Below are 18,082 nucleotides of genomic sequence, written 5' to 3' on the forward strand. Positions count from 1 at the left end.
ACAGCAAATATTTCATTCCTACACCTTAAACTAATCATATACTATTCCAAACATACAAAAAAACTAGCTATTACCAGAAACAGATATTAATGAGCATACACTAAATAAAGAACAACAAGCAAAATGCTAGCTATTCTGTTCTGTAACAAGCTAAACTACAGTCAATACAGAGACTAATTGAGAAGCTCAATCCAATATGTTTCAAACAGAGAGTATATCTCAGTTTTATGACTTGAAGGTACATTAACTTCTGAATCAGACTGATGAGGTCAAGGTGAAAAGATCCCCCAAGTGGAATGGAGATGAAGTTGACATCAATGAAAGAAAGAAGATAGAGCCTTAACATCCTGTTGACAGTGAGTGTGTTAGAGAAGAAGCTCAAGCTCACATTTAGGATGGCTGGTGAAGGAACTTGGCTGTATACGTTTTAAATGAGTCATCTTGATATTAGCTTCATAAATTTATAGATACCATGGAAAACCTAAATCTTTATGACTGGACAGAGACTTGGATCCTGGTCTTACCAAATGCAAGTCCAGTGTTTTGCCTGTCAGTGATAACAAAGAAATCTTGTTTTAGTTACACTGGTAAATACTGCACCATAATCAAAGCCAAGTGGCAACATGATCTGCAAAATACTTCTGTTAATAAGTTTTTAATACAGTCATGCTTTATGTATTTTTTTTAATGGATAAGCTGGAATTTCATGCCACTGTAAAATTCTCTGTTTTGGACAAAATATTGTTGACAAAAATTCAAAGTTCCTGAAGGTTTACAACAGTTAATACCTGGTTGACTGAAAATCTTACAGTTCTCTTTAAGACGATCCATGTAAAGAATGTCCCAAAACTGCAACCACAGATTAAAACATTATAAATTGCAAATTTTAGGTTTGGATGATCAGCAGCTACATGTGTATGAAGGAGTGATGCCACAGGCAAAACAAAAGAAAGAGTATGGTACCATGTGGTTATAATTAAACTGAAGATGTTCCGAGTGCTGCAGTGCGAATTGTATACAGTACACAATGCTGAAACATCAAAGGTATGTTCATTAATTGGTACTCTTGGACAGTATGCTGGAAAAACATAATAGTTCCACTTTCCACCTCAAGTAGTCAGAATGTGGTATGGATGCAAGAAAAGGGGAGGAACGATCAAACACATGATAATGGCGGTTCTGGCACATTTATTAGGATATAAAGTTATATAAAGGAAATTACAATATGTGTCAGGATGGTTTTCCAATCAGCAACATGTGCATTCATAATGGCATAGTTGACAGTTGCTCACAGCATATCCGGGGTGATCAAAGAGATACGTCATTGCATGCTATCGCTCAGATTAGGAAGAGCCCAGATGCATCCCTGACAGACACAATCTTTCAGATATTTCCACAACCAAAAGACACATGAATTTAGATCGGGTTAAATGTAGAAGGCCATACATCTTGAAATTGCCTGGAGAAGATGGGGTCATCACTGAAGATTTCTCGAAGCAGACCTTTCACCTGGCAAGCAACATGTGGTTTCACCTCATCTTGCATGAAAATAATGGTACAGTTGCATTCTTGCAAAGCTGGAATCATCTGTTGCACAAGAACAACCTTATAATGTGCAGATATCACTGTACGAGGAGTGCTCAAAAAGAAACCAAACTTTTGAAATGGTGCGCCAACCAGCACAGAAAGAGCACTGCAGCTAGAGACCACACCTAACAGCAGGTTTAGACAACATACTGCCACTTGCCTTGGGTCACTGGAACAATTAGCATGCGAACCACAGTGGCTGAAGTAAGCATGTGTACAGCCTGATCATCGGATTAAGTGCAATGAAGGAGCTCGAAGAAAAACATGGTGTGTGAAATTCTGCTACAAACTTGTTTAAACTTTCACAGAGACATTTCAAATGCTTAGCCAAGCATACAGGGAGGACTGTACGAGTTGCACACAGTGCTACAAGTGGTTTAAACATTTTCAATAGGGCAGAACGTCTGTCTGTGATGATTCCAAGTCTGGACATCCTTCCACATCAACAGATGATGGCCATGCAGATAGCGTTCATTCTGTGATTCGCAGAAATCTTTGTTTAACTGTTTGGGAAGTTGTTGACAATGTGGGCATCAGTATAGCAACATGCCATCAAATTCTGAGTGAAAAACTTGAGATGCATCATATCAGCGCAAAATTCGTACCACGTTTGTTGACTGAAGATCAGAAACAGACCTGTGTGAAACGTGTGAAGAACTGCTTGCCACTGTTAATGACAATGAAAACTTTCATATGAACATCAAAAATGGTTGAAATGGCTCTGAGCACTATGGGAATTAACATCTGAGGTCATCAGTCCCCTAGAACTTAGAATTACTTAAATCGAACTAACCTAAGGACATCACACACATCCATGCCCGAGGCAGGATTCGAACCTGCGACCATAGCGGTCGCGCGGCTCCAGACTGAAGAGCCTAGAACCGCTCGGCCACAACGGCCAGCCATATGAACATCATAACAGGTGAAGAGACGTGGGTATACAGCTATGATGCTGAAACGAAGATGGAGTTGTCACAGTGGGTCGGCAAAGGGCCACCTCATTCATAAAAAGCACGCATGAGTCAATCGAAGATGAAGGTGATGGTTGTGTTTTTTGACTACAAAGGCATTATCCATCATGAATCTGTGCCACATGGTCAGATTGTAAACAAAGAAGTCTACCAGGAAATCTTAGTGCACATGAGGGATGCTGTGTGCATGAAGAGGCCTGAATTGTGGGAAAATCAGAGTTGGAGGTTGCATCACCATAGTGTACCAGCTCATGTGTTACTCATTGCCTGCAGCTATCTAGCACAACACCACATTCCCATTGTGTCCCATCCACTGTATTCTCTGGACCTAGCCCTAGCAGACTTTTTCCTGTTTCCCAAATTGAAAAACACGTTGAAAGGACATTGTTTCCAAACCATATAGAAGATACAGGACAATGCAATGAGAAACCTGTCCACCATCCCACAAAATGCATTCCAGGAGGTATTCCGAAACTGGAAGAAACAATGGAAACGGTATTGCCAGTAGAGTAAACTATTTTGAAGGGGATAGTGCTTAAAATGTTGTACAATAAGCAACAAAGCTGATACAGGAAATGTTCGGTTCTTTTTGAACACACCTCATACAACCAATAGGCCTGTGAGGTATCATCTCCATGAAGAAAAATGGACTGAAAATGAAGGAGTTGGTGAAACAACATCACACAGTCTCATATGGTGAGTGAGGTGGATGTTCCTGTACAACATGTGGCAGAGTAGAACCACATGTGCAAGAGTTCTGTGCATTCACAGCACAGTGCAGAATAAAATGAGATTCATCTGGCCAAAGACTATTCCCTGGCACAAGTCATACGTATCCAATTGTGCAAAACAATGAAGGGCAAAGTTCAGCATTGTTTCCTATCTTGGGGCGCTGTTTGGTACATACTCTGAATCTGGTAAATATACCAGTGTAAAATGCACCACAACTGTTTATCAGGAGAGAGACAATTCCCATTACGCAGTTTGAACACTGGCTGTAGAATATGACACATGTGATGTGTGGTTGGCTTCAGTTACAGCAACTTCGTCAACAACTGCCATGGAAATGGGCTGCCTTCCTCTCCCTGCTGCACCACCTCATTCACCTGCTTCTTCAAATTTCTTGATCATTTCTTTACCCCATTTACTGACATAAGGCCTCGTCACAGTTGTTTCTGTCAGCGAAATTCTGGCAATGCAGCACTGCTATTGCTGCCATTCTAACAAAAAAACTTTATCAGCAGTGCAAAGTCTTTCTTCTAAATAGTCATTGTGTTTTGTATGGAAAACTTCAACCTTCTTAATGCTTTACACCAACTGTCACTTCACAAACAGAATCAACATGTGTTGTCAAGCAACAAACAGCATAAAGATGTCAAAACAGGAAACTTTTCCCATCCTGATATATACAGCCTGCACTGCAGCACTCAAACATCATCAGTTTAGTTATAACCATCTGGTATATTCCACACAAAAAGTTAATTATGAAAAAATTGTGTGTAAGACAAGCACTGCAATCTTTGAATGCTATGGTTCTGCAACAGCTGCAGAATATTTCAGGATGAATGAAAATTTGTGCTTGAAAAGGCTCGAACCCAGATTTCCCGCCTGTGGTGAGCAGTTGCCTTAACTAGTTCGGCTATCCAAGCATGCTTCCAGGTGTGACCCAAATCTCAATTTGTCCTGCGTCTACTCTTCATACCACTTCACACCCAAAATTAAAACAGAAGCCAATGAAATTTAGTGACCCTGAATGAAAAAATGTGCATTTGACTTCATCTATCAGAGAAGTTAATCAGTAACATTTTCTTTAAAGTAAAAGGTGTTATTTTTATTGGCTTCCATGCAAATATTCAATAAATCAGGTGACTATTGCACACAACATCTCACCAACTTGAGGAAAAAAATTGTGAGAAAAGACCTGGACTGAAAATAACAATAATAATAATAATAATAATAATAATAATTACAACAACAATCTTTCAAAAAGACGAAGCATCTCTCCAACAGAAATGTTCACCCTATCGCTAAGATTCAGCACCCTCTGACTTCCACCTATGCCCACATTTTTATGAATTTGTGGCTGCAAACTGTTTTCAATCCTATTCAATAGCTGTGATAGCCATGGATGGGTATTTTGGAAAATTTTCATAATCACATTTCAGTCACTGAATCTGCTCACTGGAAAATGAAACAGAGTCTAAACAAAAATTAAATGCATGTTTTTCCTAAAAAATGCCTTTCACTGTCTGTCCAATATCTTTTTAGCATAAAACAGGGAAGGATCCAGATGGCCTGAGCTGTGAAGCAGTCATTGAAACTGAGCAAATTACACCTGCTTTCAGAAGTGGCCTGGTCTCCGATGGGTGACCACCAACAGTGGATGACATACTTGCAGTGATGAGCACTCCCTTTCCCAGTATGCTGAAGATCTCATGAAGGCTTTCACAGATAGGTGCTACAACCCCCCCCCCCCCCCCCCCGCCAAATATATGTCCATAAACAGATTTCTCATGCCATATTCTCACACACCCCCAATCCTCCAACCAACCACACCCAAGAAACAGCTACAAAGTAGTGTCCCTCCCCCTCATCATCATCCAATATCACCCCGAACTAACAACTGAACCTTTTCCTTCACCAGCACTTTTTTTATTACAATGCCCTGAAATGAGGGACGTCCTTCCCAGATCCCTCACAGCCCTTCCAAAATGGTGTTCTGCCAGCCACCCAACCTAAACAACATCCTAGTCCAACCCTATGCCACTCCCACTCCCAACCCATTGCCACAGATATCATATCCCTGTGGAAGACCCCGGTGCTAGACCTGTTGAAATGCACCCACCCAGCACTTCTTACTCCATTCTTGTCACAGGCTTATCCTACCCCACCAGAGGAAAGGCTAGCTGTAAAAGCAGCCATGTCATATACCAACTCTGCTCCAAACAATACACAGCTTTTTATGTCAGTATGCCTGCCAATGAGCTGTCCACCAGCATGAATGGCCCAAACTGTTGTCAATAACAAAGTTGACTGCCCAGTGGCACTAGATGCAGCTGAGCATAAAATGCTCAATTTCAATGGCTGCTTCACAACCCAGGCCATCTGTATCCTTCCCTTCACCACCTGCTTCTCTAAACTACACAGGTGGGAGTTATCCTTGCAACACATCCTTTGCTCCTGTAACCGTCCTGATCTCAAGCTCCAGTAACCCACTAGCCCCACACCCTCCAACCAGCAGTTTCCCATTCCTCTGTCCTATCACCCCTCTCAATTCACATTTCCACCACGTCACCTTCATCGTGTGCCATTCTACTCTGGCTCAAACCACTATGCCCACATGCCTAACCTGTGCACCTGTCACCCATCCCTCCCACATTCCTGGTTAGTAAACTGGCTGCTTCTGAGCCACTAGCCACCCATCTCTCCCCCCCCCCCCACCCCCCTTCTACCCACCTCACCCAAAACAGCCCCCATCTCCAACGTAGTCCACTTGCTGAAAAGTAGCAGTGGCAGTGTGAGTCCAGCTGGCACCATCTAAGGGCATGGTGTGAGGAGAGGGACATGCACATGTTTGGGCATGTGCGAATGCACCTGTTCACTCTACCTCATGAAAGGATTGCTCTGAAAACCAGCATTTTTTTTCTGGTCTCCTTTACTCCTGAAGTATTTACATTCTACCAGATCTTTCCTGTAAATACATGATAGTTACACAAAACAGATAATTTCTTACCAATTCAGTATTTCATTAAAATTTATTATTTATGGAATAGTGTTCAGACTAGTGAAGATAACAGTATATTTGGTTTCTACGGAAACATTTTCTTTAAAGGAATATTCAAGATGTATGCTACAGGCAAACCAGGTGATGCTGAAGTCTTCTGTGAGAAAATAAAAACCAAACTAAACTAAACTTCATTCCATCTGAACACGCCTTGGAAGGCCCAACAGTACTGACCGGCCACCATGCCATCCTCAGCCCACAGGCGTCACTGGATGCGGGAACGGAGGGAATCAGCACACTGCTCTCCCGGTTATGGTCACCCATCCAAGTGCTAGCCCAGCCTGACAGCGCCTAACTTCGGTGATCTGACGGGAACCAGTGTTACCACTGTGGCAAGGCCATTGGCTCTATGAGAAAATAGCTGTTTCTAAATTAATAGTTCTTATTTGAAAGTTCTAATTCTCCCCTTTTCAACAAACATTTTACCTTTTCCAAAAACTTTGTATTTCAAAAGTTATTTATATTCAAAATTTTTGTGTTCTAGAAAGTTCCAATCTTAAACTGTTGTTATTTACACAATTCAGTACCATAGTTCTGCAGCCCTGATTTTTCTGGTTCCAAAAATGGCCACTTTCATTAAAATAACTTGTGATTTTGTTAATTATTCAAATTACAAAATTTCACTTTCTCAGAACTTCTTGGTTTTTAAATTACTACCTAACATATAGTAAGACTGTATTTCAATAAAAGCAGTTTCTGATATTACATGTATCTATAATATTTAAGCTTTGTACATGAAGCCTCAGTCCATTGGTACTCGGCATTCATTACGTCAACAGCATGTAGTCACTACGTAATCAGTTAGTTAGGTTTTAGCCGTCATTAAATTAATACTATGTAGTCAGTCAGCACCCAATAGTCAAATTGTAACTATCCGGTTGTTCCAGTCTGTGACACACTATAGAATGTGCAGTTATTTAGTTAGTGCCCAAGAGAGAAAATGTACACACCATGTAATATTCAGTATAGCCATATAAAGTAACATGTTAGCCTACCAGAAGTGAACTTGTTGCTATGGTTCTAACTGGTATAATTCACTAACCTGCTTCAAATATTAAAGCTCCTGTATGTAAATAAATACGAAGAGATCAAAAATAAATTGCTGCAGTGTGGTGCACTTTATTCAGCATAAAAATGTTATCACATCTATTACTAGCAGAACAAAAGACCAACGGAAAGCCTAGCATTGTATGGCAATACTACCAAGGCAGAACTTCACACTGATGCTAGCAGTTATGGTATAGATGCAGTTCTAGTGCAAATTCAGGAAGGTGTTTATGCTTCCAGAGTACTGCCCAAGAGCACTCTCCAAGATGAATTACTCTAAAACTGAGAAAGAGAGCCTTGGAGCTGTTTGGGCCATCAATGAGTTCTGGCTGCATTTATTTGGTGAACCATTTATCAGTGTGACAGGCCACCATTCACTACACTGGCTGCTAGCCTGAAGGTGCCTTGACAAGCAAGATGTGCACCGAGGCTTCACGAGTACAGTGTTACAGTGGTATACAAATGCACACTCAGATACAAAGATGTCCACGGCCTTTCAAGGAATCCTTTGGCAGAACACACCAGCTTTCATGAAATCTTAGTCATAGCTAAACTAAATGACAATGCTGGTGAACAGAGGGTATATCCAGCACTTCTAAAAACCACAAAAGTCTTAAAGGATGCGGAACTGACCAAATGATGATTCAAGTTAATTAATGGAGGGGAAGTAAGATCGCGTGAAGTGGAAATCTTGCTCGTCATCCCAGCTCAGCTATGGCCAGCTATCCCAAAGTATTGCCATGAAGCTTCAACAGCTGATCACATGGGATTTGTAGAGATTCTAGACAGAACTAGACACAGGTATCACTGGACAGGTCTCTACCAACCCATTAGACAGTATGTGAATCAGTGTAAGGAGTGCCAGAAACAGAGACACATGCCGCAGTTGCCTTCAGGGCATTTGGTACAAATTCCTCCTGCAGCTATGTCATGCCAATGAACTGGATTTAACTCTTGGGGAGGTTCCCAAAGTCAACAAATAGGAATCAGTGGATAATAGTCCTTTCTGGCTACCACATCCGTTATGCTGCCATCAAAGCTGTGTCGACTCCTGAAGCTCTGGAAATTAGAAAGTTCCTTGTAGAAGAGGTTATTCTGAAACACTGAGTGCCCTATGTGAAGGTCTCTGATCACGGAAAAGTTATCCAGTCAAGAGCAGTATTACAAGTAATTTCACACTGAAACATCGTAAACAAGATGACAACTGCCTGTCTCTCACACATGAATGGCCTCACAGAATGCTTTAGTACGATGTTGGCTGATATGCTTTTGATGTACTTTGATACTGAACAGAGAGACTGGAATACAATACTGGCCATCGTGACATTCACATATAACAAAGTGAAGCACAATGCAAAAGACTTCACAGGCTCCATAGCCACAAGGTCAAAACGCTAACCTATACACTGATTCTGTTTCAGCTGGATGATACTCAGGATGACTAAGTGAAACACCCCATCACCAGGACCAAAGAAGCTGGCTCACATACAGACCATGAATACCAGGAGAAAGACTGAGAACACTATTATGCCATGCACTGGTCAATAAGATCCAGCCTGGGAGACTTGGTATGGATTTTTTCACCTGAACGGAAAGTAGGACAATTGGAAAAGTTATTATGTGCTACTTTAGGCCGTATCTTAATCTTTGCCACGTATACAATGTCACATACAAAGTCAGGGATTCTGGCCCTTCATCAAGAAAAAAAAGCATACAGACATCATCCATATCCTACATACCGAGCCTATCACAGTTTTGGGACACAAATCGAGATGGGGGTTCTCATTCAAGGAAACTGAAGATGCCCTCAAAGATCACAAAGCTTTGATGGGAGGGGCTACCTCCAATTTCCATCATATGTAGTGAAGAGTATGTGGTAACACAACCAAAATGTGAGGATCTGCCAGTGCTACCATACAGAGGACCACTGACAACATCCATATCCATGGTGTTGTAGTTCACTTAAATGAGAACTTCTGAAACTGCTGGTCACTACTGTTTCTCCAAGGGAGGGAGAAATGCCATAAGCTGTGCTGCACGCAGTGTGGGGTAGTGGTTAGTGTCACTGCAAGATGTGCTAAGGACAACACCTTATCAACTATTTGTTATTTAGTATTTATCATTTGTGGAATGATTTTGTAATTTCTCATGTTTGTCATGTTTGTACATTCTGGGATATTTGACGTTTGTATAAATACCAGCGTTCTGGGACATTTGATGTTAGTATAAATAGCTGCACTTCACATCTAGGCATTCAGTTCTGCTTTGTTCAGATGCTGGTGTTCATAATAAATATGTTTTCATTGCTAAGTGTTGTAGTTTCACTGACAACCCTCCTTTGGGATTGAACTTGAGTGTGACATTATGAATAAAGTAACTGCTCACGCAGACTTCATCACACAAGAACATGACTTCTGACTTCTGCAGCTGCAGTTCTTCACTCACTTGTTTCAGGACAATCTTCTACCTACATAAATGTAGATTGAGCATGCGAATTTTATAAGATCTATCATAATTTCTTGTTGTTGCAGTTAATAAAATTGTGCCTATAAATTTCTGCAATCATTACCATGTCTACCATTTCCATGTCAAAAAACAGGACTGAAATTTAATGTTAATGTTATTCATACTATATGGAATCACCGAGACCTGAATATGTATATAACAAATGGATGACCTAAGACACATTTGTAACTACCGTGACGGACAGTAGTATCATAGCATGTGCATAAAAGTACACAATCAATTAGAAATGAGCAACGACATTTAACAGGACAATCTATGCCAGTGAGTATTAAACATTATAATGTAAGTAAATTGGCCCATAGTAAAAAGATATTTGTTAGCAGATATATGTTTATTAGCACTTTCTTTTAGTTTTGTCCAATACTGTTTCTATTTTACTTGGTTCATTTATTGAATGAAAAATGTTAGATAGGCACAGTTTTGAGTATAGGGTTAATGTTTTTCTTGTTTGTTCCTTTTATATTTGTATATTGTTCAACATTTTTATTTAAAATACAATACCACCACATTCTCAAAGATGAAATTTACTGTGAGTTCCATGACACTCCTCCATTTTCCTGCATTTATCCATTTCTGTTTATTTTATGGATATTGCTTAAGTTCCTCATATATTCTGTAGGTACAGTGATTATTCTATCTTTTAATTGTTTTGTGTGTCATTCTTCATCTTTTACACCTACTGCATCACTCTCCATGTTTTATACTTCCTGAAGTAGCCTTATCAAGTACTAATTTTATTTTATTGGTATTTTTATTAATATAAACTGTTATTTAGGCTTGCTGTTCCAGTTTTGTGTTAAAGTTCTTTCCTGTTTACTCCCTTTATATTTATTTACCATTCAACTATTTACTTTTCACATTGCATTACCACCACTCTATCAAAGATACTATTTACTGTATGTTTCTCATATGTAACTTCTTTTCCAATGTTGTTAACAAACATTGTAACTTCTCTGGTGACAATAGTCAGTAAATGTCTGAAGATGGCCTTGTAAGCCAAAAATTGGCTAACACAATAAAAGTAATACTGTAGAACCAAAGCAAACTAGTGCTTTCCATTTATTGTACTGTTGGCTACCAAGAACCAATGGAAGATTCAGTTAACTCAATACTATGGTCTGTAAGAATAAGGGATTTTTTATTTAAAAGAACCATAAGGTATATTTTGTGTTCTCTGATTTATATATTTTCACATTCTACATCTGTATATTTTTCTATCAGCAAAACACAGACCTGTGATATTTTCTATATTAGTCACAAAGTTCGCTTTATTATGACTGCTCCAACTTAAGACTAAAAAAACCATCTCCACACTATCTACTTCTAGTTTTTTCCAGTTATTCCTCAAAAATGTTCATATTGTCAACCACTTTTCCATTTATATCAATGAAAATAGTCAAATTTTGAAAATATTATATAATTGGATAGGCAGAAAAATCTACTCACTAAGTGGCCTTCTGCCAGAAGAAGGAGCCACTGGCTCCAAAAGCTTGCTCATTCCTTTAACCTTTATGTGTGTGTTTTTCCGCCACCACTTGATGAGTAGATTATTCATCTATACAATTATATGAAGTTTTTTGTTTAGGAAATTTATGTTTAATCCCTTGGCATTTTTAATCATGGTTGTTTTGTGTGTGTGTGTGTGTGTGTGTGTGTGTGTGTGTGTGTGTGTTTGTGTGTGTGTTCTGTTATAATTAACCCAGTCATAAGAAGAACCCAATCTGTTATGAATAGCTAACCATATCAGATGTTTCTAAATGGTGCAAGACTGAAATAGGGAAGACATAAATTTAAATTTGAGTGAATGGAGGAAATCACATAAAAGGACGGTGAGTCTGTGCTTCACCAGTAACACATTTTTTATGCAATTCAGTTGGTGAACATTTTATATTCAGTAAAAAAAAAATTTTTGGCCATTTCTGCTTACCTGTGGAAACTGTCCACCATCTTCAACTGTCCACGTAAGTCTTTTTTATTAAGATGATCGAGCATACGAGCATCCACTAGACATTCCATGAAGGTTGTGCGATATTGTGGCAGGCCCAGGGAAGGTAACCATGCATTTCCCACCCATTCATGATTCATATCTCCAAATGCTAATGTGGTACGTGATGTCTTTGGTGCTGATGGACTTGTCAGAGAAACCATCTCCTGAATGGCCAGTCGGAGTTTCAGCCTGTGAAGCGGGTTGCTGTAAAACAAAGTGCACTTGTTACATGTATATCACAATTATGTATAGAAAGAAGTAACACAAAATAATGTATTTATATTTAACAAAAAAACAACAACAGCAAAGCTCTAAGAAGACATGCAAAATAAAAAATAACAGGGACACAAAACTTATTGCAATTCAAATAAATGATTAATACAAGTAAAATAGAAGGCAGGAGGGACATAAACTTCTTATTTCATACGAAATTTACAAATTTTGCATGAACATTTACACAGTATTTCTTCTGTGCTGCTCAAAAATGGGACAATAACTATGGTAGTCTGTCTTCACAACTCTACATTCTTGTTTCAACCTTTGGATGACAATGATGAACTCTCTTTATGATATGGCAAGGAAAGAGTAATGTATACCTGGTATGATATCTGTCTGTAGTGTAAGTATTCTGAATGGATAAAAATCCTGTCAGAATTTAGGGTGGAAAAGCAACGTTCAATACCAGCAGAAAATGTAGAGACTGTCAAATGTGTGAAACTTTAGTGAGTGTAGTGTGGCTTCCATGTTCCTCTTTTTACACTTTAGTGAAGTGTTAATATGGTGGCTTTTGTTGGAAGAGAACTAGGAACTCACGAGAATTTTCCTTTAGGAAACTTTCACAGTGTTTGGTAGGAGAGTAATGGTTTCTTTAACCATCTAGCCAGGCTGACACACATGTGCGTGTTCAGCACTTTCTGTATGATTCTGCAGAGCATGCTGCTATCGTGCTGGGTATAATTTCTGGGCTATTTGGAAGCCGGTAATTACTATTCTCCTGTTGAATCTTTTTCTATTTCTCTGGAACATCAGGAGTCAGATTTTACACGTTCTCAAGTGTCACAGTCAACAGAAATGGACAAGTTATGACATATCTGACTGCACCATAAGATACACCAGCTGTCATACACTTGGAAGCAACAAAATGTTGAGAAACAAAATGTTGCTAACAATTTATGGTAATATAATGAAATTTATGTCTAAGCAGCACAAGAAATCTGTAATCATGATTTTCCACTAAACTACAATTAGCCATCTTATTAGAAGAAACATGTTTGCACTGCAAGTTGAATCAGATGTATTATATTACGTCATACTGTATAATGAATGTTGTTATTTTCAACCACTGGATGTCACTTGAAAATCGATGTGATTGTCTGAAACCATTAATGACAATACAATAATGCAGTTGTGTTGAAATTATTTCTTAAGTTATCACTCAACAGATGTGGAATCTCCTCAACAATGGGAGAGATTGTAACAATTTATATTTAGCTGTGCAGCAGCGACGTTGACAGTGAGACTATATTCTCAAAATATGTCGAAACAAGCTAGATATTCTGGTGATGAGGGTGATTATACTGAATACAATAAATTCAGTGAAGACTCTACATATTTGGGAAGTGCCAACAGCAGCTCTGAGGAAAACTTCAGTGATAGCAATGAACAATCAGAGAGAGATGTTGGAATTGCAAGTTTTCACGAGTGGAATGAAACTGACGTGAGTAATTTTCCTCAAACTCCTCCAGGTTGCCCTTTTATCTGAAGCCTGAAAGTAACAACAAATTTAGATACAAATACTGCACCATTTGAAAATAAATTTTTTGACAACATTTTGATTTGTATCCTGGCAAACGAAACCAGTAAGTACGCATACCAGGAAATCTCAAAGAAGGTGTGCTGTATGTTGTTGTCAAAGAAATGCTGATGGGACAAAAATACAGAAATAAGAACATGGAGCAAAGACTGCAATGTGGGCTTGTGTATGGAGCCTTGCTTCAGAATATAACTTACTCAGAAAAATTATAAAGGAGTTTCTCTAGGGTTTAAAACGAACACAACTGTCACATTTCCCACATTACAAATATTAAATGTCAATAAATAATTACTTCTAAATTCAGGCTTTGGTTTTCTTGTTACACTCCTTTGATATAATCCATATAGCTATTCTAATTATCCAATAAAACCAGTGCACAATTTAATACAGGAAAACCAGAAGATTAGTGGCAGTTGGATGATTGATTGATTAGATTTAACAGGTTTAACACAAATTTTTCATTGTTTACCAATAACAAAAATAAATGTAATGTGTGGTGTTAGCAAATATAATTCAACTGACAGGTATATTTTCATTTTCAACATAAGACAAAAATAAAGAACATACTTGTAAAATAAGTTGACAGAAAAGAACACCAAAATTAGCAAAAACTGACTCTTGAACTGGCCAAAAATAATTCTGGTATTGATCAAAAACAGCACAAAACTGGTAACAAGTAACATCAAAACTGGCAAACATCAAAAAATGCCAAAAAAGACTGAAATTAGCACTAAAACTCAATTATTTTTACCCACTTTTAACACCTGACAAATTAATTAACTCAACTGTGTGCCATATTGATGATTGCATGCTAGTAAAATCTCACATAAAAATCATCAGAGGATTGTAGTCAGTGAGATGTGGCACGATTTCTGACATCAGCATGTGCAGTAGTCATGAGCTGGTTTTATGTGGTGGGGGAAGCAGCTTACTCAGACCTGTGATGAATGTGTTTTGGGTATGTATTTGTACTCAAGTTCATCAAACAATTTATTCTGAAAGCTAACAAGATTTCTCTCTCTTTCATGTGTGCCTATCATCATCAGCTTAATGCCACTGCTATTACGTGAGTGGTCTCCTTTACTCCTACATTATTCGTATTCTGCCAGAACTTTCTTACTATAAGCAGTTATTTTATTGTTTCTATACACAGCTCTACAAAGTAGTGATACTTTTCTTATGATGTTTTTGTATAAACACTTGAATTTTGGTGATTATTAATGGAGATTAAATGTATCCAATGTTTCTTTTTCTGCACTCAGTGATTTTCGACCTATATTTTTAATTTATTCTAGTGAATATAGAGTGTGAGGCAGCTGAGACAGGCCACTCTCATATATATACAAAATGAATAAACATATCAAGCAGTTTTTGCCAAGTTATAGCAGACAACAGGGCAAATTTCCTGATGTTTGCAACTAATTTTTATCATTTATAGTCACTGAATTACATCGACATTGATTTTTCAAATGAAACTATATACTTTTTTCTGTGGAATTTGAAAGAAGCTTGTAAGAGAACTTCAATGACATAACACGTATGGGACTTGATCAAATAGTATCAAGATAACAGTGCTGCAAACCACTGTCCCGAGAACATGTAACTCAGGTATGGTTCTAGCGTTTACATGTGTGCTTGAAGCCCAACAGTCTGTGTTCCATTATTGTACCAATCTGATAACTTGCCCATAAAGTTACTAATACTTTCACAATGTATATTGGCAGTCGGAAAAATAAATATCATCTATGGTAAATGTCACCAAACTATTAGAACAGCAGTGTGATTGTATGCTGAAGAGTATCAAGATCACACCAAGCACTCATGATCTGTCTTTGCAAACATTATAACAAAAGTTCTAGTAACTGGAAGTGTGGAGGATAAAATATGGTAATGAGAAAGAAGAGCAACTGATGAAAGTAATGTAACTAGCATTTTAGCAAGTCACACAAAAAGCAAATGATGCAACTTTTGGTGCATTTTTTCAAAGCATGCATTATCAGTCTCTGTTTTATTGATGGGAATCTAAATACACTCAAGTATTTTGGGTTCCTAAGACATGCTGCTGCCATAGTTATTGGAAGACAGCCCACTGGACTTAGGGCAATCAGTGAGGCACCAACATGATGGATGTCCCTCCCATTCAGCACATGTCATGACAGACACCCTTATGAGAACCTTTGGAGAGAATAGGAATGATTATTCAAGGAATGCAAAATGATCTGCACACTCATCAAATGTAACATTTCTACTTTCATCTGAGACGAAAATTAAAACATGAGATCTATTAGGAAACACCGATGACTCCCAAAAGCATGAACTGCCTTGTAACATGGGCCTGTGCTGCCATTAACTCCACATGAAAGTCAACAAGCAGTATTGTTTCTCTGGAATGATTTTACAGCATATAACAATGCTCAAAGTCAATATTTTCAGTCCTTGATATGCCAGCTGTGTTGGTAAACACAGGAACTGTACTCGAGTTACGTGCTTGCTCATATTTTGTACAGTGGGGCAGACATCTGTGGAACATCACCTCCTGATGGCACACGATTGGTTTGCAGGACTGTTATCCTGATACTATTTGATCAATTCCAATACATGTTATTTCACTGAATTCTCTTAGGAGCTTCTTTCAGTTGCCACAGAAAAAAGTATACAGTCCCACCAGAAAAACACAAAGTTGGTGTCATAATTCAGAGACTGTAAACTATAAAAATTACTTGTGGAAGTCTGGAGATTTGCCGTTGTCCACTATAACTTGGCAAAAACCACAACTCAACATATTTTTTCATTCTGGGCACACCTGGGGTGGCTTGTCTTAGATGCCTCACTTTGTATGCCTTTATTCTGTAATGACACAACCATACAGATATTATTACAGAGTTGACGACAAATATAATTCATTCGGAAACAAACTGTCATAAACACAGACTGAGTGTGCACTAAGCATTCATAAGAATACCCACATGGCAAAGAAAATAAGGGCCTTCTTTAAATATCGTCAAACCAAATTTGGTTTGTTGTGATGTCCTGAAGTTTGCGTCGAGCTATACTCCCTTCATCATAAGAATAAACCTGATGTAAATAAACACAAATGTGATGATTGGTCAGCAGATGTAGCTCTCGTACACTGGTGTTCTTCCGCTCTTGGAAGTAGATCCAGCTTATGTATTAGATATTTTATTAGTGTGTCACTGTAAATGAAACTTTAAGACATTCTGATATACTAACAGCCATCAATGTTTTCCTTAATCATACTTTAACAATGTAATTTTTATTTAAAAAATAGTGTACAGTCACAGTCTCTGTTAAGTGCTGCTTGTGATCCGATTGTCTCACTGTCCATATGCATCGCGAAAATAGAGGACACTGCTTCCTGCTTCATAGTGAAATGCACGCCAAACACTGTTAATGGCTAGAAACAAGTTGTTCTTAATGTTTTCCACAACATTACAGAGAAAATTGAGCTTTGATGTTTGTTGAGAAACACGCTAGAATAAATATAAGAGACAAAATTTTAATTGTAATCTTGGTGTAATTGGTAGTGTCATTGTACGATAACTGAGTGGGCTGCTGGATGGTGGTTCAAAAGCTGTTGTGATCAACAATTTTTTCTGTTGCATTTGAATACCTAAATCATTTAAATATGAAATTAATCAGTATGTGGTAATTAACTCATACTTAACCATAATTTTTTCAAGGAAAATGCACATCTTCTGGTTTCTAATTACATCTCACAAGCAGAATTTTGGTTTTCATTCCAAATACAGATTCTGAATTATCAATATATTATAAAAAATTGTTACAGATTTTGAAGTTAAGAAAACATTACACAATTAAAATTTTTGGAGAAAAATGAAGAATCAAATACTCTTTGCTTGAATATGCCCACTGTTTCATAGGACAGATATGGTCTCACACGAGCCAAAGTGATAAGCATCATAGAAACACGGAAAACAATTTTCATGGTGTCGAGCACACTGTACAAATGCTACATTTTTACAGTTGCCACCATACCACTGCTATCTGAACCCAATAGAATTGATCTGGAGCCAAGTTAAGGGACCTGTCATGAGAAATAACAAGACATTTAACCAGCCAAACTTACTGGAACTAATGAATAAAGCTTTGTGACATGTCACTGCCGAACAATATCGAAATGCACAATGGCATGTCATAAAAGAGAAGGAGGAGGAAATGTGGACATTTTGGTGGCTTGGGATTCCGTTGTTGATTGTCTCATTACCAGCATAGCAGTACTGAAATGTACCACTTTCCTCGGAGTCCGATATGAAAGTAGTTCAGAGATTACCAGACGACTGACTGTAATACCTTCAGTGGCTTCAATATTTAACTAAATGGTGAAA

General features: G+C 38.2%; 1 protein-coding gene across 1 annotated transcript in view; it reads right to left on the reverse strand.

Annotated features, from left to right (window-relative positions):
- LOC126470529 (liprin-alpha-1) overlaps positions 1 to 18,082 on the reverse strand; it is a 1,209,312-nt gene that overhangs the window by 26,046 nt on the left and 1,165,184 nt on the right. The window contains exon 24 of the mRNA XM_050098447.1: positions 11,843 to 12,106. Within this exon, the coding sequence (XP_049954404.1) occupies positions 11,843 to 12,106 (264 nt within the window). The remainder of the gene's footprint in view (positions 1 to 11,842; positions 12,107 to 18,082) is intronic.

This window comes from Schistocerca serialis, chromosome 3, assembly GCF_023864345.2.
Source record: "Schistocerca serialis cubense isolate TAMUIC-IGC-003099 chromosome 3, iqSchSeri2.2, whole genome shotgun sequence".
Classification (NCBI taxonomy): domain Eukaryota; kingdom Metazoa; phylum Arthropoda; class Insecta; order Orthoptera; family Acrididae; genus Schistocerca; species Schistocerca serialis.